Below are 15,210 nucleotides of genomic sequence, written 5' to 3' on the forward strand. Positions count from 1 at the left end.
AACTTGACAGGTTCACAGAAAGTGGTACAGAGAATCTGAGCATGGCTACTGCTCCCCTGTCTGCCCCAGTGTCCCCCATGACAAAACTGAAATAGAAATCTCATAAAAACAAGCAACCCCTAAAGAGAATCAGCTTGTGACAGGAGCTTCCTTTTTCTACAGTATTGGTTCTCAGGGATTTCAGCTACCTCTTGAATTTATTAATTTAAATTTTTTTAACTAAATCTTCATGCCATTCATTCTTTTAAGGTAATGATCAGCTTAGCAAAGCTGGCAAATCAGCCTGTTTGTGTTCAATGTGAAATGTGTACATAATAAACACATACTAACTCTTGCTTCTTTCAGTAACTGACAGTTGTCTTAAAAAAAAACAAACAAAAAACAAAACAGAAGTTGTACTCCTTTTTACTGCCCTTATGTAATTAAATGAAAGGTGTGGTGAAGTGTAGAAAATTTTAATTCCACAGTAAATCATAGTAATAGCTTCCCATTTAGTAAGGTTCAGCTGTGAAATTAGAGGTGTAATAGTTACCTCCATAACTAAGAACATCAATAAACATTGGCTTTTATAGTAATAATTACACAATAAACAACTTTAAAAGACGATTTAGACCATGAACCTCAATTCACAAGACAAGAGGAGGGAAGTCTGGGACTAATTCCAAGTTAGAGGTATGGAATTGAACTGCAGCTTCTATCTCTAGTGATCAGCTTAATCTGGGAGACTGAGCTATATGCAGATGTTTAGTCCCTGTATTGAGCTTGGCATTATTAATACCTGCCTTCTTTTAAGAAATTGTAGCTTGATTGCTCTTAATGGCAATCCTGGCCTGTCAGCTGCCTGTCTTGGCAGCTGTTGCATTGGTCACAAATGTCAATAATTGTCTGTTTACTCATAGATAAGTAAAGGAATTGTGCCAGTTTTACCAGGCCTCCAAATATCATTTCTGACATACTGGGAGGTGTCAGACAATTCTTAGTCCACTTAACTGGCATTCTTATAGGTGCCATTGCATAGTCTTTCAAATTACAAGTTTGTAGATAATCACATTTGTTTGAAAACATCTGTTCTTAATAGAACACATCAGCTGGTAATTCACTGTATTCCACTCCTGCTAGTTTCACTTTTGCCAATTCTCCACAATTTTTTTAACACCAAGGATCAACTTAGATCATGCACCTTGGAATACTGGCACCACATTAACATTTTTCTAGTACTGCTGAATTTCCAGTTATTGGAACACCAATAGGTGTTAACAGGAGCAGGCAGGATATTTGCTCTGAGAATTGCACCACAATTCTGATGCCTGAGACTCCTGGTGCTTTAGAAGCATCCTAATCCTGGTAGATGTAACCAGACATATTCCTCATTTTTTCAGTGGACTGGACAATACCTCCCCCCCACCCTAGATGAAAAGAAACATACATTACAAACTTATTACACTTCTGTATCTTTAGCCATTCTTGTTAGTAAATGAAAGTTCTCTGCCTACAATTTGTTTCCAATTGTAAGTCTTAAGTCTTTTAAATGCTGTCTTTACTGCAGCCAGTAATTAATCTTTCCTAATTTTGTCAGTTCCTTGATGAATTTCAACCACTGTTATTAATCACATTTTCTGAAGTGCAAATTATTTCTCTCATTTTTGTCTCTAAGGAACTTTCTGATTTTTGACCACATTCATTTCAGCACTAAATATGGATAGGGCTTTGGACAAAAACATTGTTCTTTTTTATTATGAAACTGCTAATACTCATTTATCAAATAAATTGCTCTTGAAGATCTTCCACTGTTTCTCTGTTTATTCCCTTCCCTACCTCCCAGACAGCTTAATGAACTAATAGTGAGAGGTAAGAACAGGTGCTTTTTTTTTAAACCTGACTCATTTTAGTACTTTTAAATGTATTACCCTAATTCTGCAAGAGGTTTCAGAAGTACCAGCAGTGATCATTAAAATGGCTTAATTATAGATCATCTCACAAACTTGGATGTTTGTCAAAAGCTCTTGTTGCTTTTCCAATGTTGGCCACTACTTTGAGATCTGAATAATTTCCCATCCTTTTCTCTTGATTTTTCTGTAGAATCAAGGGAACTTAGTTACGTGAAGAATGACAGTTCTAAGCATTCAATATTGCATTAAATTATCTAATAAAGTGGGTGTGGCTGCTCACTTAATATCCCTTTAATTGTGTATTATCTCTGGTGTCTCTCTCCTTTCTGTAATACAGGTCTTCAGATTTATAGGAACTAAATCCCAATAAATTTGTGCCAAGCTTATTTCTGTTCCATCAAGTATCTTCCCACTCTGGTGCTAATGCTTCAAATTTGATTTTAACTGCATTAATACCCAAGGAAGTACCCAGGAAAGATATGAAACAGGAGGGTTGCCTATATTATTGATGTAGCCAAAGTGAGAGTCTACAGTATTTGGAGTATCTCCAGATAAATCTGGTTTATCAAAATTTGGCAGCACACTCTGGCACTGGACACCTCAGAGGTGTCTTGCTGTTGGAGGTGATGCTGGTAGGGCAAGCAGCACAGAATTTGTGGCAAAACCAGAGTTTGATTTTAGAAATGGGTCTCAACTCTTTAGCTTTGTGTTACACTGTTGATTTTTAGTATAGAAAAGAGGCTCTCAGATGAGTTTGAAAAGGGCTTTTTCCTTTCCTGTGGTCATTTCAGCTCCTCTCTGAAACTTCTTGAATGTCCCTTCCTGATACTTTTCAAGTATCAACCCATATCCCCAAAAAGGTGTGTGAGTTAAAGTACCTTATTTTAGCACAGCATGGGATAATAAAAGGTTTGACAGGCTTATACGTCTTTGTCTTTTAAACTTTTGTCACCAAACTATGTTTGACACACTTTTTTCCCCACATATGAAATAAAAGAAATTCAATTACAGAACAAAGAAAATCTTCAAATCCAGAAGATTATTTTAGAAGATAAACTCTTTTTTAATTGACTCATTTAGAACTATGTGTCCTGTAGTGGGAGGGGGAAAAATCTATGGCAACTGCAAAAACACTGTGAGGAAAGGTGTCAAGTCAGTTTGGAAAGAGACAGAAGCTATCTTCTACTGTCAAGCTGTCTTCTAGTGCCTCTTTTTGCAAGCATTAACTATTAAAGATTACAATATTTTTCTTCCCATTGCATATTATTCTGACAGGTTAGGCATGCTCCAAAGAGTAGTAGCATTTCTCCTGACAGTTAAGGGTTTTCATTTTCTATCAGTTTTTGCCAACCAGAACCATCTAAATCACTGGCATTTGTGTTCCTTGAGCTCAAGATGGCAATTTCTTCTCCCTGATAACTCTTTGCTCTTCTGCTATTCCTTTACTGGAAAGGCCTCTTCAGAGTTTAATTCCTTTGGTTTTGCCCCCCAAAGGCAACTATCTTTTTTAATCACACGTCATAGCAAGTCTTAACAGATAAAAGTCTTCCTTGCATCAAGAATTTTAAATGTCTGGCACAGCTTTGCATTGTATAATTATAGATTTAGGTAGTTTCCAACTTTTTACATTTTTAAATAGAAAGTTATTCCTTAATCATCAACTATATTTTCAATATTGCAAAGCCTTCTTTATAAAAGAAATTATTCATCCAAGGCAGTAGCAGAAAGAGCAGCAATAGCACAGCTCCTTTCTCAGGGTGAAGTTCTGGCTTCTCTGAAGAAATGCTACATTTGCCCATCCCTACAGCTCCATCTTTCAATTCCATGTTCATCTGCTCAGCCTGCTGTGGCTGGAGGCAGACTGAGCATGCATCTCCTTTCATTTTCACTGCCATACTGATATTAATGCCACCAAATGTGAGCATGTCAGTTTTATACTTTATGGTTTAGCAGTTCTCCAGTCTGGTGTTATTTTTCAACTTTGATATGAAGGCAGAGGGGCGATGCTTCACATTTAATCTTCCTTTTTTTTTTCTTTTTACTTCTGCAGTAACATTCTAAACATGAATTTGCAAGATACTGGCTCAATGTTTAGATCAGTGTGAATGCAGCCTTCAAAGACACCTGTTGCCCATTGTGGAGGAGCTGACTTTATCTTTGCTTGTGGTGCATGTGTTAGAAAAGAACAGATACAGAAAAATGCTGAGCTCACCTTCAGCTCAGGCATTTCTGTTCCTGCTGGAGCCACTGTGTGCTTCAGCCACGAGGCATTGCTTTGCAACACAAGCCTTAGTTGCTACAACTAAGTGATGAACAGTTCCAGTGACTGCTGAGATTCATTGTTTAAGCATGTATTATTCCATGCCAGTTTGTCAAGTTGTTTCCTGAGAGGCATGAAAAGGGGGAGCTGTGAAAGCAGAACATGAGGTGGTTCTTGGTTACCTCAGTCAAGTCACTGGGAGAGGAGGGCAGCTTGGTCTAGGACAGGAGTGATTAAACAACATGCAAACCAAGTGTGACACACTAAAGTAGACTTGCAGCCTGGCTTAGTGCTGGTTCTTGTTATTCTCCAGTGCCTGTATGAAAGCAGAGCCTAACAAGCTAAAACCTGCTGCCTTGCTGTGCACACAGAGTATGTTACACCCCCTGCCAGAAATATGGTTGATTGTTTCCTAGTTTCTGACAGGTTCTGTTGTTTGCAAGGATGAATCATTCCTTTAGATATCCAAAGAGTGATAAAAACACTCACAGCATGCAAATATATTAAGTTTTTTAATATTTAAAGCTTTGTGTTATCTATCTCAAGTGAGATAGCAAGACTTCTTTTTAAAAAAAAGTGAGCTTTATTTGGGATTAGGAATTCCTTAGTTTTATAGACAAGATAGCTGTAACATAATATCAGCTTAGGTTGTGGCTTTTAGACCAAGTATAATGTTTCAGATAATTGTGGATAAATCAGATAAACCAGCCCAATAGCAAAGATTAGCTGTGTAATGGTAACTCTGCAAAGCAACTAAACTCCAGTGGGGAGTTGCTGTTTCTCACAACTGCCCCCCAAAGGCAAATTTTTGAGTTTTATACACAAATACTGATTTCTAGAAAAATACATGGAATTTGATAGATTTCTTTCTAGATTTTTTACTTTTTTCTGCATGCAGCATTTAATAAGAGAACCCCAAATATCTGCATTCCTTAGCCTCAGCATCCACCTAAGTATTACCTTCCATTAGGAAAGGCAGGAACACTGTGATTTTACCCAGATAATTTTAAGTGTCTGAGGCTAACACAGGTGAATAAAGAGGTGCCTCAAACCTACTGCATTCTTGAACCGCTTTCTGACATCCAGCAACACCAAACAACCTCTGTTAAAGCTCCTGGGACATTCCACAGCAAGAAAGAAAAACAAATCCAGCTTATAGGGTTGTATATGAGAGTTTTTAGGAGATAGAAGAGTTAGGTTTCCTCACACCCTCCCTGAAATACAAATTAATAGGAGCTCAGCCATTGACTTAGTTGTAATAGGAGAAGATGATTTACTGACTGACCACTGCAAGCCTGTGGATGTTTCTCCGTGTTCCCAGCCTTATTGTCTGCACAAGGACTCTAATACTGAACTCTATTTTTGGATATCTGGTGTAGAAGTCCAGGTAAATAATTGATTGTCACTTTACCCTGTTCTGCTGTGCCCTGTATGAGGAGGCTTTTGGAAAAACAGAGGAAGAGATCAGAATGAAAGATGCCCTTTAGACAAGGACACATTCATTCACATCACACAGATATTGATTCTGTGATTTTTGTCAAGTGTTATTTGTTTTCTTGAGAGGGGTAATTAAGGTACATGCCTTAAATTTAATTGTACTAATTTGAATTTCCTCGTGTGTCACTACAATTAGGTGTGATCTGGGGGAAATGGCAATTGTTCTGTCACAGCTTTAGTCAGGATTTACAAATCAAGAGACTAAAGTTGACAAATATCCCACTGATCCCAAAGTATGGGGTTTTTTTGGGCTTGAGAATATAAGGAAGAAGAACTGCTGACAATGTGCAACTTGTGAGAACAGCTGGTCTCTCAGTATGTTCCAAAGATCATGGAAGATTTAAGATGTCTGTGATTTTAAGAATTAGCTGAAGGTAAATCATTCCATGACAAGATCTGATTTTGAGGTTGCTGTTGGTTTGCATAAGGTTCTGGGAGCCTTTCTGTGCTGTGTTTATGGGCAGAAAGAGGGGGTTGCCTTTTAACACACTGCCTGGGCTAACTGTGCCCCCTGGCTCTTCATTTGATTTGCGTTATCTGACAAAAGAAGGAAATCAGTCAAAAGTATGAAGAACTTGATCCTAAAACCAATCTAACCTCACAAAACTAAATTCCATCCAGTGTAGCACAGGCAAAATACTTCCCCAGGTGAGTCGGGGTGAGGTAGTGAAAGGGCAGCTGGAGTCACTAAAGGGAGGAGAATTAAGATGAAAGACTACTGAGACCAGATAAGCTCTGCTCTGTTACCTTCTTAAGCTTCAGCTTCCAGTGTTCCTTCAAATTACAGGAACAAACAAGTGGGCTTGAAGGCTTAGTGCAACTGCAGGCCTATAATACAGCTTTAATCTATTTCTTTTTGAAAGGAAGGGAGAGTAAGGTAGAGAAAAGAAACTGTCCAAGGTGTTTGACAACAAAGAGTGCAGGGAACTCGGAGCTCTTTGAGGGTCAATTAGCCAGAAAATGTGCTAAAGACTACATGCTCTGTTGGATTATTGGCCAAAGAATTACCCCAAAGCAATCAAAGTGGCCCTGTTGCCTGAATACAGAAAGGCAATTACGGATTTTGAGGACATGCTACAGAAGCTTTAATTAAAGGTATTACTTCTACATCACTGAACATTAGAAATTAAATTCTTACTTGCAGCCACGAGAAGTAGCTTTTGTCTTCCCCTTGCCTGTAGTAAGACAGGGCTGGCTTTGGCATCCCTTCTTTAGGAAGGTGTATTAAATTTCACCCCACCTCTTTTCCTAACTGCCACTTACACACCTGACATATGAAGAGGTGCATTTCCACTACTACACCTTCAGGCTTCCTCTGGCATTGTCTGGGTCTCTATCAGCAAGGACAATACAATCTCTGACTAGATCTCAAGGTGAAGTTCATGAAAGTTTATTTGTGTGCAGAGCAGAAAGGATTTACTATGTCAAGAGGGATAAATCTGTTACCCTTAAAACAGAAGTTACAGTGAACTACAATTTTTAAATGAGTTTTGACTCTCAATGTAGTTGATGGTACAACCAACCAGTTACACCTACAAGAGCAGCCTGTCAGGATAATTGCAGCAGCAGCAAACACAATCTCTTCCTAACACACCTGCTCAGAGCGGGGCCTCCAGGTGTGCTTCTGTGCCTCCCTGACCAGGGACAGTTTCTTGGGGAAGACCAGCTCTACACAACCAAGCTGTTCTTGGGTGATAACTGCATAGACAGGCAGGACAAACTATGGTGGACTCCTGCTCAAAAGCTGCAGCTCACAGCTGCCAGTGATTCTGGAAAGCCTCCTTTTGGCATGCTTTGATGGAGCTTTAGAGTGCTGGGCTTCAGCTTCTGGTGTGACTTACACAAAGTAACAGCGTGTGCACTTTTTGCTGGTTTCCCATGTGTGCAAGTAGCTTCAGCACATGTCTTCCATACAACCTTGACTCTCACGCTGAAGCTTTTACTTTACTTCAAGAGTTGAAGTCACTGCCCAGTCCATAACACAAGCTTTGTTAGAAATCCTAACCACTGTTGCTATTTACTTGATAACACCAGAAACACACAAATTAGGATGGAAAGAGTCCCTACCTTTGTTTCTTGGTTATTTTGATGACCCTTCATGATTTGCTGCCCTGCTCCATGGGTTTCTCAGGTCCTCCTGCAGCCTCTGTCTTGCCTCAGCACAGCAGGTTCCTCTAGCTCAGGTATCCTTTTGTGCTTGTGGTTGGTCAAAGCTCTCCCCCAGCTGCAAGCGGTTGTTTCTCTTCCCCCCCATTTCTGCTCAGGTTTTTCATATTTCTTCTGAGATTTTATTTCCTTCCTTGCTTCTCTTTCGATGTCTGAATTTTTTAACCTGGAGTTTACATTTGCTCCAAATTCTGGTTCCATGGCAGAGGCACATGGAGCAACACCACCCAGTCCAATGCATGAGCCAACCTCCTTCCCTTACCACCTGTGTGGTCAAAGGAAGAGTCACTAAGATGAGGAAGGCTTTAGATCCCCCTGAGGGATGCAGTCTGGAGGCCCTTTTGGCAGGCAGGAATATACTTTGAAGCATTCTGTAGTGCAGCCAATTACCATAATAATGGTTCCATTATGAACCAGAGTTCATAAACTCTCTGTAAACCTGTTTCTCAGCTCATGTTTCTTTGGTGCAGGAGCCATGTGTTGGCTGGACAGATGGGGGCTCTAAAGTTTTTAAGAGGTTCTTTCATTTTTATTTGCTTATTGTCTGATCTTTTCCAGCCACAGAATTGTGCCCTGCAATTGCCATGTCTGCAGAGCATGGGACACACTGGTGACTGCCCTGTGAAGCAGCCAACATTTCAGGGTCAGCTTAACTAGAAATTGAGATGATGTTTGAAGATCCCATTTCCTGTACTTTGGGGACCTAAATGTTCCCCCTTGATATTAATTATATATTTGCCTTTTCACTGCAAGGAAATGCAAAAAGTAACATCATGGTCCAGCATCAGTTGCTGCATGAGATGGAAAATTCTGCTCAGTGTCTAACCCGTAGCCTGGAGCGGCATATTTGGAACTCACTGGGACTGGGAGACCAACAACTGGTGATGGATAGCAGAGCTTTGTTGTGTATGAAAACAGCATTGTTTCACACAATGGGAAGTGGCTCAGGTCTGGGAAACTGCCCATCTTAGATTGACTGAGTACAGTATTATTTTAGACCCCATAATATAGCTACAACAAGTTTAAAAGCCAATTATGTCTCATGACATAGATGTGCAAGAAGATAAAATAATTTTCCCAAGACTACACAGAAGGAAGCTCAGAAGAACAGACAAGTCAGACTCACAGCTTTTTAACTGACCCTATTGTCAAAGCTCTTTTTTTCTTATAGATTTATAGAGGGGTACCACACCAACATTATGAACTTCTGCTTGTCTCTTGCTCTTGTGCCAGTTCAAGCTTACAGTCAAGTGTCTAAAAGAAAGTCTCTGTGTGCTGCTCACATCTTTAGTACAATACCAGCTTTATTTACAAATAGGAAAGCCTTTACCACTAAGTAAAAGGCAACTTTATTTTTAGGTTATGTTTTCACCCACAATCTGCAGAGTGATCTGTATGCGTGACATTTGACTCTTTTCTAAATTTGTTTCATCTTGTTTTGAATAGTGCAGCCTGGCAGTGGCAAGTGTCTCTTTGGCTGGAGTCATGTGCCAGTAGCATCTAGAGTGAGGTAATTTCACTGTTGTACATCCAGTGTAAGTAGTCAATTTGTGCTGGTAGCTAAGACTGGAACTGGACGATTTAAAATATTCTGCTTCTGGATATTTTTAAAACAGCCTTTTAGCAATGTTACTGTGGTCATTTACTACTGTGGTCAGATTTCACAAGGTGGCCAAAATTGAAGTGGACATTGCAGCACCTCTGGCAAGAAAAAGACCTAATTGCTGTTCTTGTAGCTGCAAGTTACAACTACAAACCTCATAGGAGACACCTCTTAAATTAATTATTTCCACCGGGGAGCTAACAGAGAGTATCTCTGACCTTGACCACCAGTGACCAGAGTATCATGAAAATGTTCCCGAGGTTTGAGGTTCATTTGGACATTACTGCCTTTTTAAGTAGCTCCTTGTACACACAGTAAAATGTCCTGGGCTGATCCTGAACCTTAAGTAGCATTTGGTGGAACCAGGGAGTAAGTTGCTGTTGGGAAATTCTCGTGATCCTTTTGCAGAGGACACTGAAGGCAACAGCATTAAAAACAGGGTGGAGGAGCTTTCTGAGGATTCAGAATCTGTAGGATTCGGTGGCCTTGTTTCATCCTCTCCCCTTCCCCTTGATGGCACAGCATTGCCAGCAGCACTGCTCCCACACACCGTGCCTTGCTTCCACACACTCGTTTGGAAAGAGGTGCTTTCAGAAGGAGCAACTGGCTGGTGTGGTTTGGCTTTTTCTTTAGAAGGACTCTCAGATAAAAATGCCACTCACCTCAGCACAGAGGCCAAAAAAATGCAAGTTTAGTTGCAATATACAAGCTTGAACATAGTGCTGGTAGAGCCACCACACACGGCGAAGTTTCTGGGTAGGAAAGTCTTTCCATGAAAAAGTCTGCACAGCTGCTCCAAGTTCTTCATGGGAAATCTAACTACTTTTTTAGGAAGAAACTTCCATGTAACATTTAAGAATTGGGACCTGGTTGGAGGTAAGAGGAAGATGGTCTTTGGCTTTCTTTGAGTGTTCATTGTTTCACAGTTTTATGGTGTACAGAAAACTGCTTAAAAAGTTCTTCCCCAGATGAGGAATGCAGGTTGTTTTTAATTATGTGACAGGCAAACAAGGATGGCATGCCTGCTTACCCTTTAGATGACAGCGAGTTTTATTTCTTTAAACAGACTAAGGTGGGAGACATTCAGATGTTAAATAGTCTAAAGGCTGCAAAAGTTCTTCATTTCAGTAGCCCTCTGACTCAACTGTGCTAATTTCTATTGCAGGAGGAACTTAGTCAAAACAATTGGAGTGTGAAAAATGCCCACGCTTTGGGCTTTACATTTTATTTTTAACTCACTGTTTTCTCATTCTCTATCAATCATGACAACTCTTAATGCAAGAATGTGAGAGCCCTTTCTGAGCATCTCAGCACAGAGAACCATTTAATACTGAGAGCTTTGTTCTGCACGTTAAATGCCTATTGACTCCTCTGGCCCAAAGAAATATTGATTTTTCTCTCACTTTCTTTACAGGCAGTGCTTTCTTTCCTGGTCGCTGTGCTGAGGTCTTTGCCAAAGGTCAAAGCATTGGGAAACTTGGAGTCGTACACCCTGATGTTATCACCAAGTTTGAGCTCACCATGCCTTGCTCTGTCCTAGAGATCAACATTGAGCCCTTCGTGTGAAGACGTGACTTTTGTCTGCGACAGCCGTCCACTGTCACATGCAGCACCCTCTCCTCTTTTGTCTGCCTCCCAGGGGACACCCACTTCTGCTTTTAAGTTCCAATAAACAGAAAACCAGATCCCGTCTCCCTGAGTAAATGTGTTCTTTGCAGTGCAATCTGGCTGGCTTCTGCAGGGAAGGAATGTGGGATCTCAGACTAGGCTGTGCCCTCAATGTTTTCAAAGGGCAGGGGGGAAGAAATTAGTTGGGTCAAAGCCCAGTGTTTTACAAGAGAAATGTAATGGCAGAGCACATGATTAGTTTTCAAAATCAGAAATGTTCCACAGACACAGCTTCATACTGTAACTGATTATGGCTGCATAACAGGAATCTCATTCTTTTCTTACTGCATGAAATAAGATAATTGATTAGAGCAAATGTTGAGTGAATGTGAGCAGAACTAAGGAGTTGAGCTTTTATTCTATACGGTTGTCATGTGCTCATCAATGGCTGGGGGAGGAAAATAAACTTGTTTCATGAAAACCAGAGCTATTTTGTAAGCAAGATGTGTGTAATATCTGCTTGCCTGCTCCAGACATAACTGTTGGTCCTTTATCATTCTAAATTCAGAAAGGGGAGGGGGTGGAATTAAATTTTTTTCATTGTTGATGTCAGCCTAGTGGTTTTTGAAGCTCCAAACCAAATGGGGAAGTGCATTTAAGAGCATATGCCAGTGGTGTTTTGCATGAGTAGCCGAGAACTATCAAAGCCTTTGTCTGCCTGAGGCTGGCATGCTTGTCTGCAGAAGTGAGCGTGGGCCCGCTGCACTCCCAGCCCCACCAGGGCTTTCTGGACCCCAGCTGTGCAGCAGGACCATGCAGCTTTTGGGCAGGGTTAATTTTCTGGCAGTTCTGCCCCTGCCAGTACATGAGAACCTCTCATGGGTCAGGCTTTTCCTTCTAGGTGGCTTTCTGGCAACAGTTGTGTCACAGCTCAGTGCATTGTGCCTCTGCTCTCTCTGAAACTGAGAAGCTCCATCCAGCATAGTGATGCCCAATCCTTCCTTTCCAAGTGGGTGGTCAGCTCAGTACACTGAAGCAGCTCTTGACTGGCAGCCTTGTGGAGCTGCCTGTCCCTCCTTTGCAATACTATAACCATTGCTAATGCTGCAGGGCAACAGCAGCCAGTATTTTGTGTTAGGCCGATGCACTGTGGCTCCTTTCTGCTGTGAGAGCCAGGAGTGGCCTGTCCAAGAGTGGACATCTGGGAAGGGTGTTACGGTGACTGCCCACTGAGCAGAGATGTGCAGCGTGAGGTAAGCTTGTAGTTCTACGAGCTGCACAGACCCCTATCACTGGGCCCACGAGGGCTTTTCAATGGCAGCCCCATCAATAATCTCAACAGGTGGGAAGGCAACAGGCAAGGCTTTTTGGTGCAAGTGATAATCCAGTATGAAATATGCACTACAGTTACCCATCTGGAAACCCTACGGTTCCCCTCAGATGGAAGTGTAGATTTTAATTATCTCTGCATGACAGACGTGAAATGAGAACAGAGCTATTGCCATACATTGCACGACTGGCTCCGGTGCCCACGGAGAGTGAGAAAACTGCAGCTCGCATTTTAAACCTCCCTGGGGATTCGGCAGCTTGGCGTTTGCAGGATCTCTCTCTCCACGATGCCTCCACAACTGTAACCAGGCAGGCTCGCAGTGTGGGAAGCAATCTGTAACGCAGATGGAAAGCATTAACCCCCCCTTGTTTATTGGTGTGTCATGCACGGGGATTAGGACGACAATAAGGCAGATTTGCATTGCAGCAGAGTGCAGGCATATTTGCGTGCACTAAATATATTTCTCTACACAAGATTTTCTGACTCTTTGGGTGTCCCAATTCTCCTGTGAATTTAGCTGTCCTTTGAATGTAAAGACTAGATTAAGCTGGGACTAAGGGCTTGAGCTGCAGTGGCATGTGTTGTGAGGCTTTTAGGGATCGCTTCTTTTTCATCCCATTTGCTCATGCATTGGCAGCTAAATGCTCCAAAACCATGAGCTTTGTCCCAGGTAAGTACCATTACTTGCTAAAAGTAGAGGATGAGAATTGAGAGGAAGGTTAAAAAGCCTCTTCAGAGTCCCTGACCCCTCCAGTTAACTATGGTGCCAGCAGCCTTGCAATGAAATTCAAGCTCTGCTGTAGTGCTGAGCTCAGGATTAACTGTGATTCCTGATGAGTGGGACACTTCATATAAGTCTGGTGTATTTATTGCGAGGCTTTATCTTTCATAGCTCCAAAGCAATTATCTGGTATTTACAGCCTGCTCATAGCTGTGTGCAGTACTCGAGGTAGTTATTACACAGCTTGTGCTGGAGCCAGCCACTGTGAGCACTGAAATTTGCTTTTACCCTTTGCTGAAGCCATGGGCTCTGGCAAAGGAAACCTTTGCTGCTGGTGAGGGCTTCTGAGCAGTTTTTAAACATCTTTTGAACTTGGGTCTTCTTTTTAAACTACAGTTGGAAGTGGGATTTTTAGCTACTGCTCCTCAGTTATGGATTACTTTTGGCCTGCTCTTGCTCCCTGTGGGTACTGGGTCATTACTGGGGATCTGAACACAAGCAGAAAAGGCTGGGGAGCTGGTGACAGAGAGATCAGAGCTGGTTTAGTGTGCTGTCCGAGCAATTGCTGGGTTCCATTCTGCTGGACACCTGCTCTGAGCTCTGGGTTTGTCCTTGCTGTGCTTTGGTGGTGATTTTGCAAAGAGCAGAACCCTGAGACAGCCTGGCTGCAGCTCCCAGGCCCCGCTGCCTGCAGGTTACCCTTGCTGTTGCACAAGGGTGTTTATGTAAAGGTGATGCCTGGCACTGTTTCCATCTCCAGGCTGGCACTGTGCTCGCTTGAAATTTAAATCAGCCTTGGTTTGGCAGGTGAGTATGGAATAGGCTGAGCAAAAGTGCTGCCAGGAGGCTGCCAGGGGGTCATGGCCCGGCACAGGTGACACCTCTGACCGCCCAGTGACCTTGAAACCGAGCCTGCTGCCAGGGCGGGGTGGCAGCGGGGTGACAGGGGCATGCCTGTGGGACCGTGGGCAGGTGGGAAGACAGCAAGGCAGCGGGGAAGCTCTGACACAAGCAGGAAGCAAGCAAGGGCCTTGCTTTACGCGTGGCTCAGCAAATGTGCAAGATCCCAGCCGCTGCCCAGCCACACTTCCACCCTGTTCAGAGAGGTACCTGTGTTTTCTAACTTCTCCTTGTGGCACAGTTGAGAAGGTGCAGTCTCAGTTTCAGTTTCACAAAACTGGGACTGTTTTCCTCTGTTCCCTAAATTACATCAACTACATGATGAGTTTGGCTTGCAGTTTTGCATAGGAACTTGGCTGGATTAGGAAACTGGGGTCATGACAAAGTTACTGCTGGAAAATTAAAGCAGGGAAATTCAGTGCTTGCTGCTTTAACCCTGCCAAAAGGTGCAATATCCATTTGATTTCTGACAGAGTAGCTGGTTCTGTACTGGGGCACCAGCACACAGAGATGCCCCAGAGAGGAGGAAGCCTGGGTCAGCACCACTTGCCCAGAAAGAGATTTGCAAAGTAAGCTGGTCAGGAGAAGACAGCCTCCAGGCAGGACAGAGTGGGCTAAGCTATGGGTGAGGTGCCTGCTACATCCCTCTTGAGGGCATAACAAAGGCAGCTTGGATTGCCTTGCATCACCCCTCCAGCTGTAGGCAGGCACAGGAGAGAGAGCTGTAGCACTGGACCAGAGCAGACAGCACAGACTGAGAACACAACAGCTCAGGCTGTGATACTTTGGAAGTTACCTCCCACTCCATTCACATCAAAAGCATTGTTTTACTCTAAAACACAAGTGTGACTACTCGAGAGGATTCAGCTGGTGCCTTTGTCTTACAAAGTAAAGAACGTGGCCAGCAAACCCATCACAAAACCTCATTCTCTACCACTACCCTGGAAATGCAGAGGCATCTGCACTGCAGGGATGAAGAGCATTTCCAAAGACAGCAAAGACACGGATTTGCAATGAGAAGTAGGTCCTTCAGCTTAATGAAATACAGAAAGGGTGATGTGTCTCACCTTGTCAGAAGACTTGCCTCTCCAAGCCTGACCCTGCAGGAGTGCCTATGGTCCCGTGAGCATCTCAGGAGCACAGCCTCAGCACAGAGCCCAGCTGTAAGCCCTGCCTAACCCAGCTGGCCCCGGGATGCTGCAGCATTTGGGCTTATCCTGATCAGCTGTGGGCACT

The 15,210-nt window shown here is 42.6% G+C and overlaps 1 protein-coding gene and 2 long non-coding RNA genes across 3 annotated transcripts in view; 1 reads left to right on the forward strand and 2 right to left on the reverse strand.

The window, feature by feature from the left end:
- The window catches only part of LOC137480078 (uncharacterized), a 31,321-nt gene extending 21,819 nt beyond the window's left edge, over window positions 1–9,502 (reverse strand). The window contains exon 1 of the long non-coding RNA XR_011002695.1: window positions 7,714–9,502. This is a non-coding gene — a long non-coding RNA (uncharacterized lncRNA). The remainder of the gene's footprint in view (window positions 1–7,713) is intronic.
- The window catches only part of FARSB (phenylalanyl-tRNA synthetase subunit beta), a 36,225-nt gene extending 25,136 nt beyond the window's left edge, over window positions 1–11,089 (forward strand). The window contains exon 17 of the mRNA XM_068200950.1: window positions 10,830–11,089. Within this exon, the coding sequence (XP_068057051.1) occupies window positions 10,830–10,981 (152 nt within the window). The 3' untranslated portion in view covers window positions 10,982–11,089. The remainder of the gene's footprint in view (window positions 1–10,829) is intronic.
- On the reverse strand, window positions 10,837–15,190 carry LOC137480079 (uncharacterized). The gene is made up of 2 exons (XR_011002696.1): window positions 15,042–15,190; window positions 10,837–12,686 (listed from the first exon to the last, which is right to left on the reverse strand). It is a non-coding gene; the product is annotated as an uncharacterized lncRNA (long non-coding RNA).
- Between the last annotated feature and the right edge of the window lie 20 nt (window positions 15,191–15,210).

This window comes from Anomalospiza imberbis, chromosome 10 (genome assembly GCF_031753505.1).
Source record: "Anomalospiza imberbis isolate Cuckoo-Finch-1a 21T00152 chromosome 10, ASM3175350v1, whole genome shotgun sequence".
NCBI lineage: Eukaryota > Metazoa > Chordata > Aves > Passeriformes > Viduidae > Anomalospiza > Anomalospiza imberbis.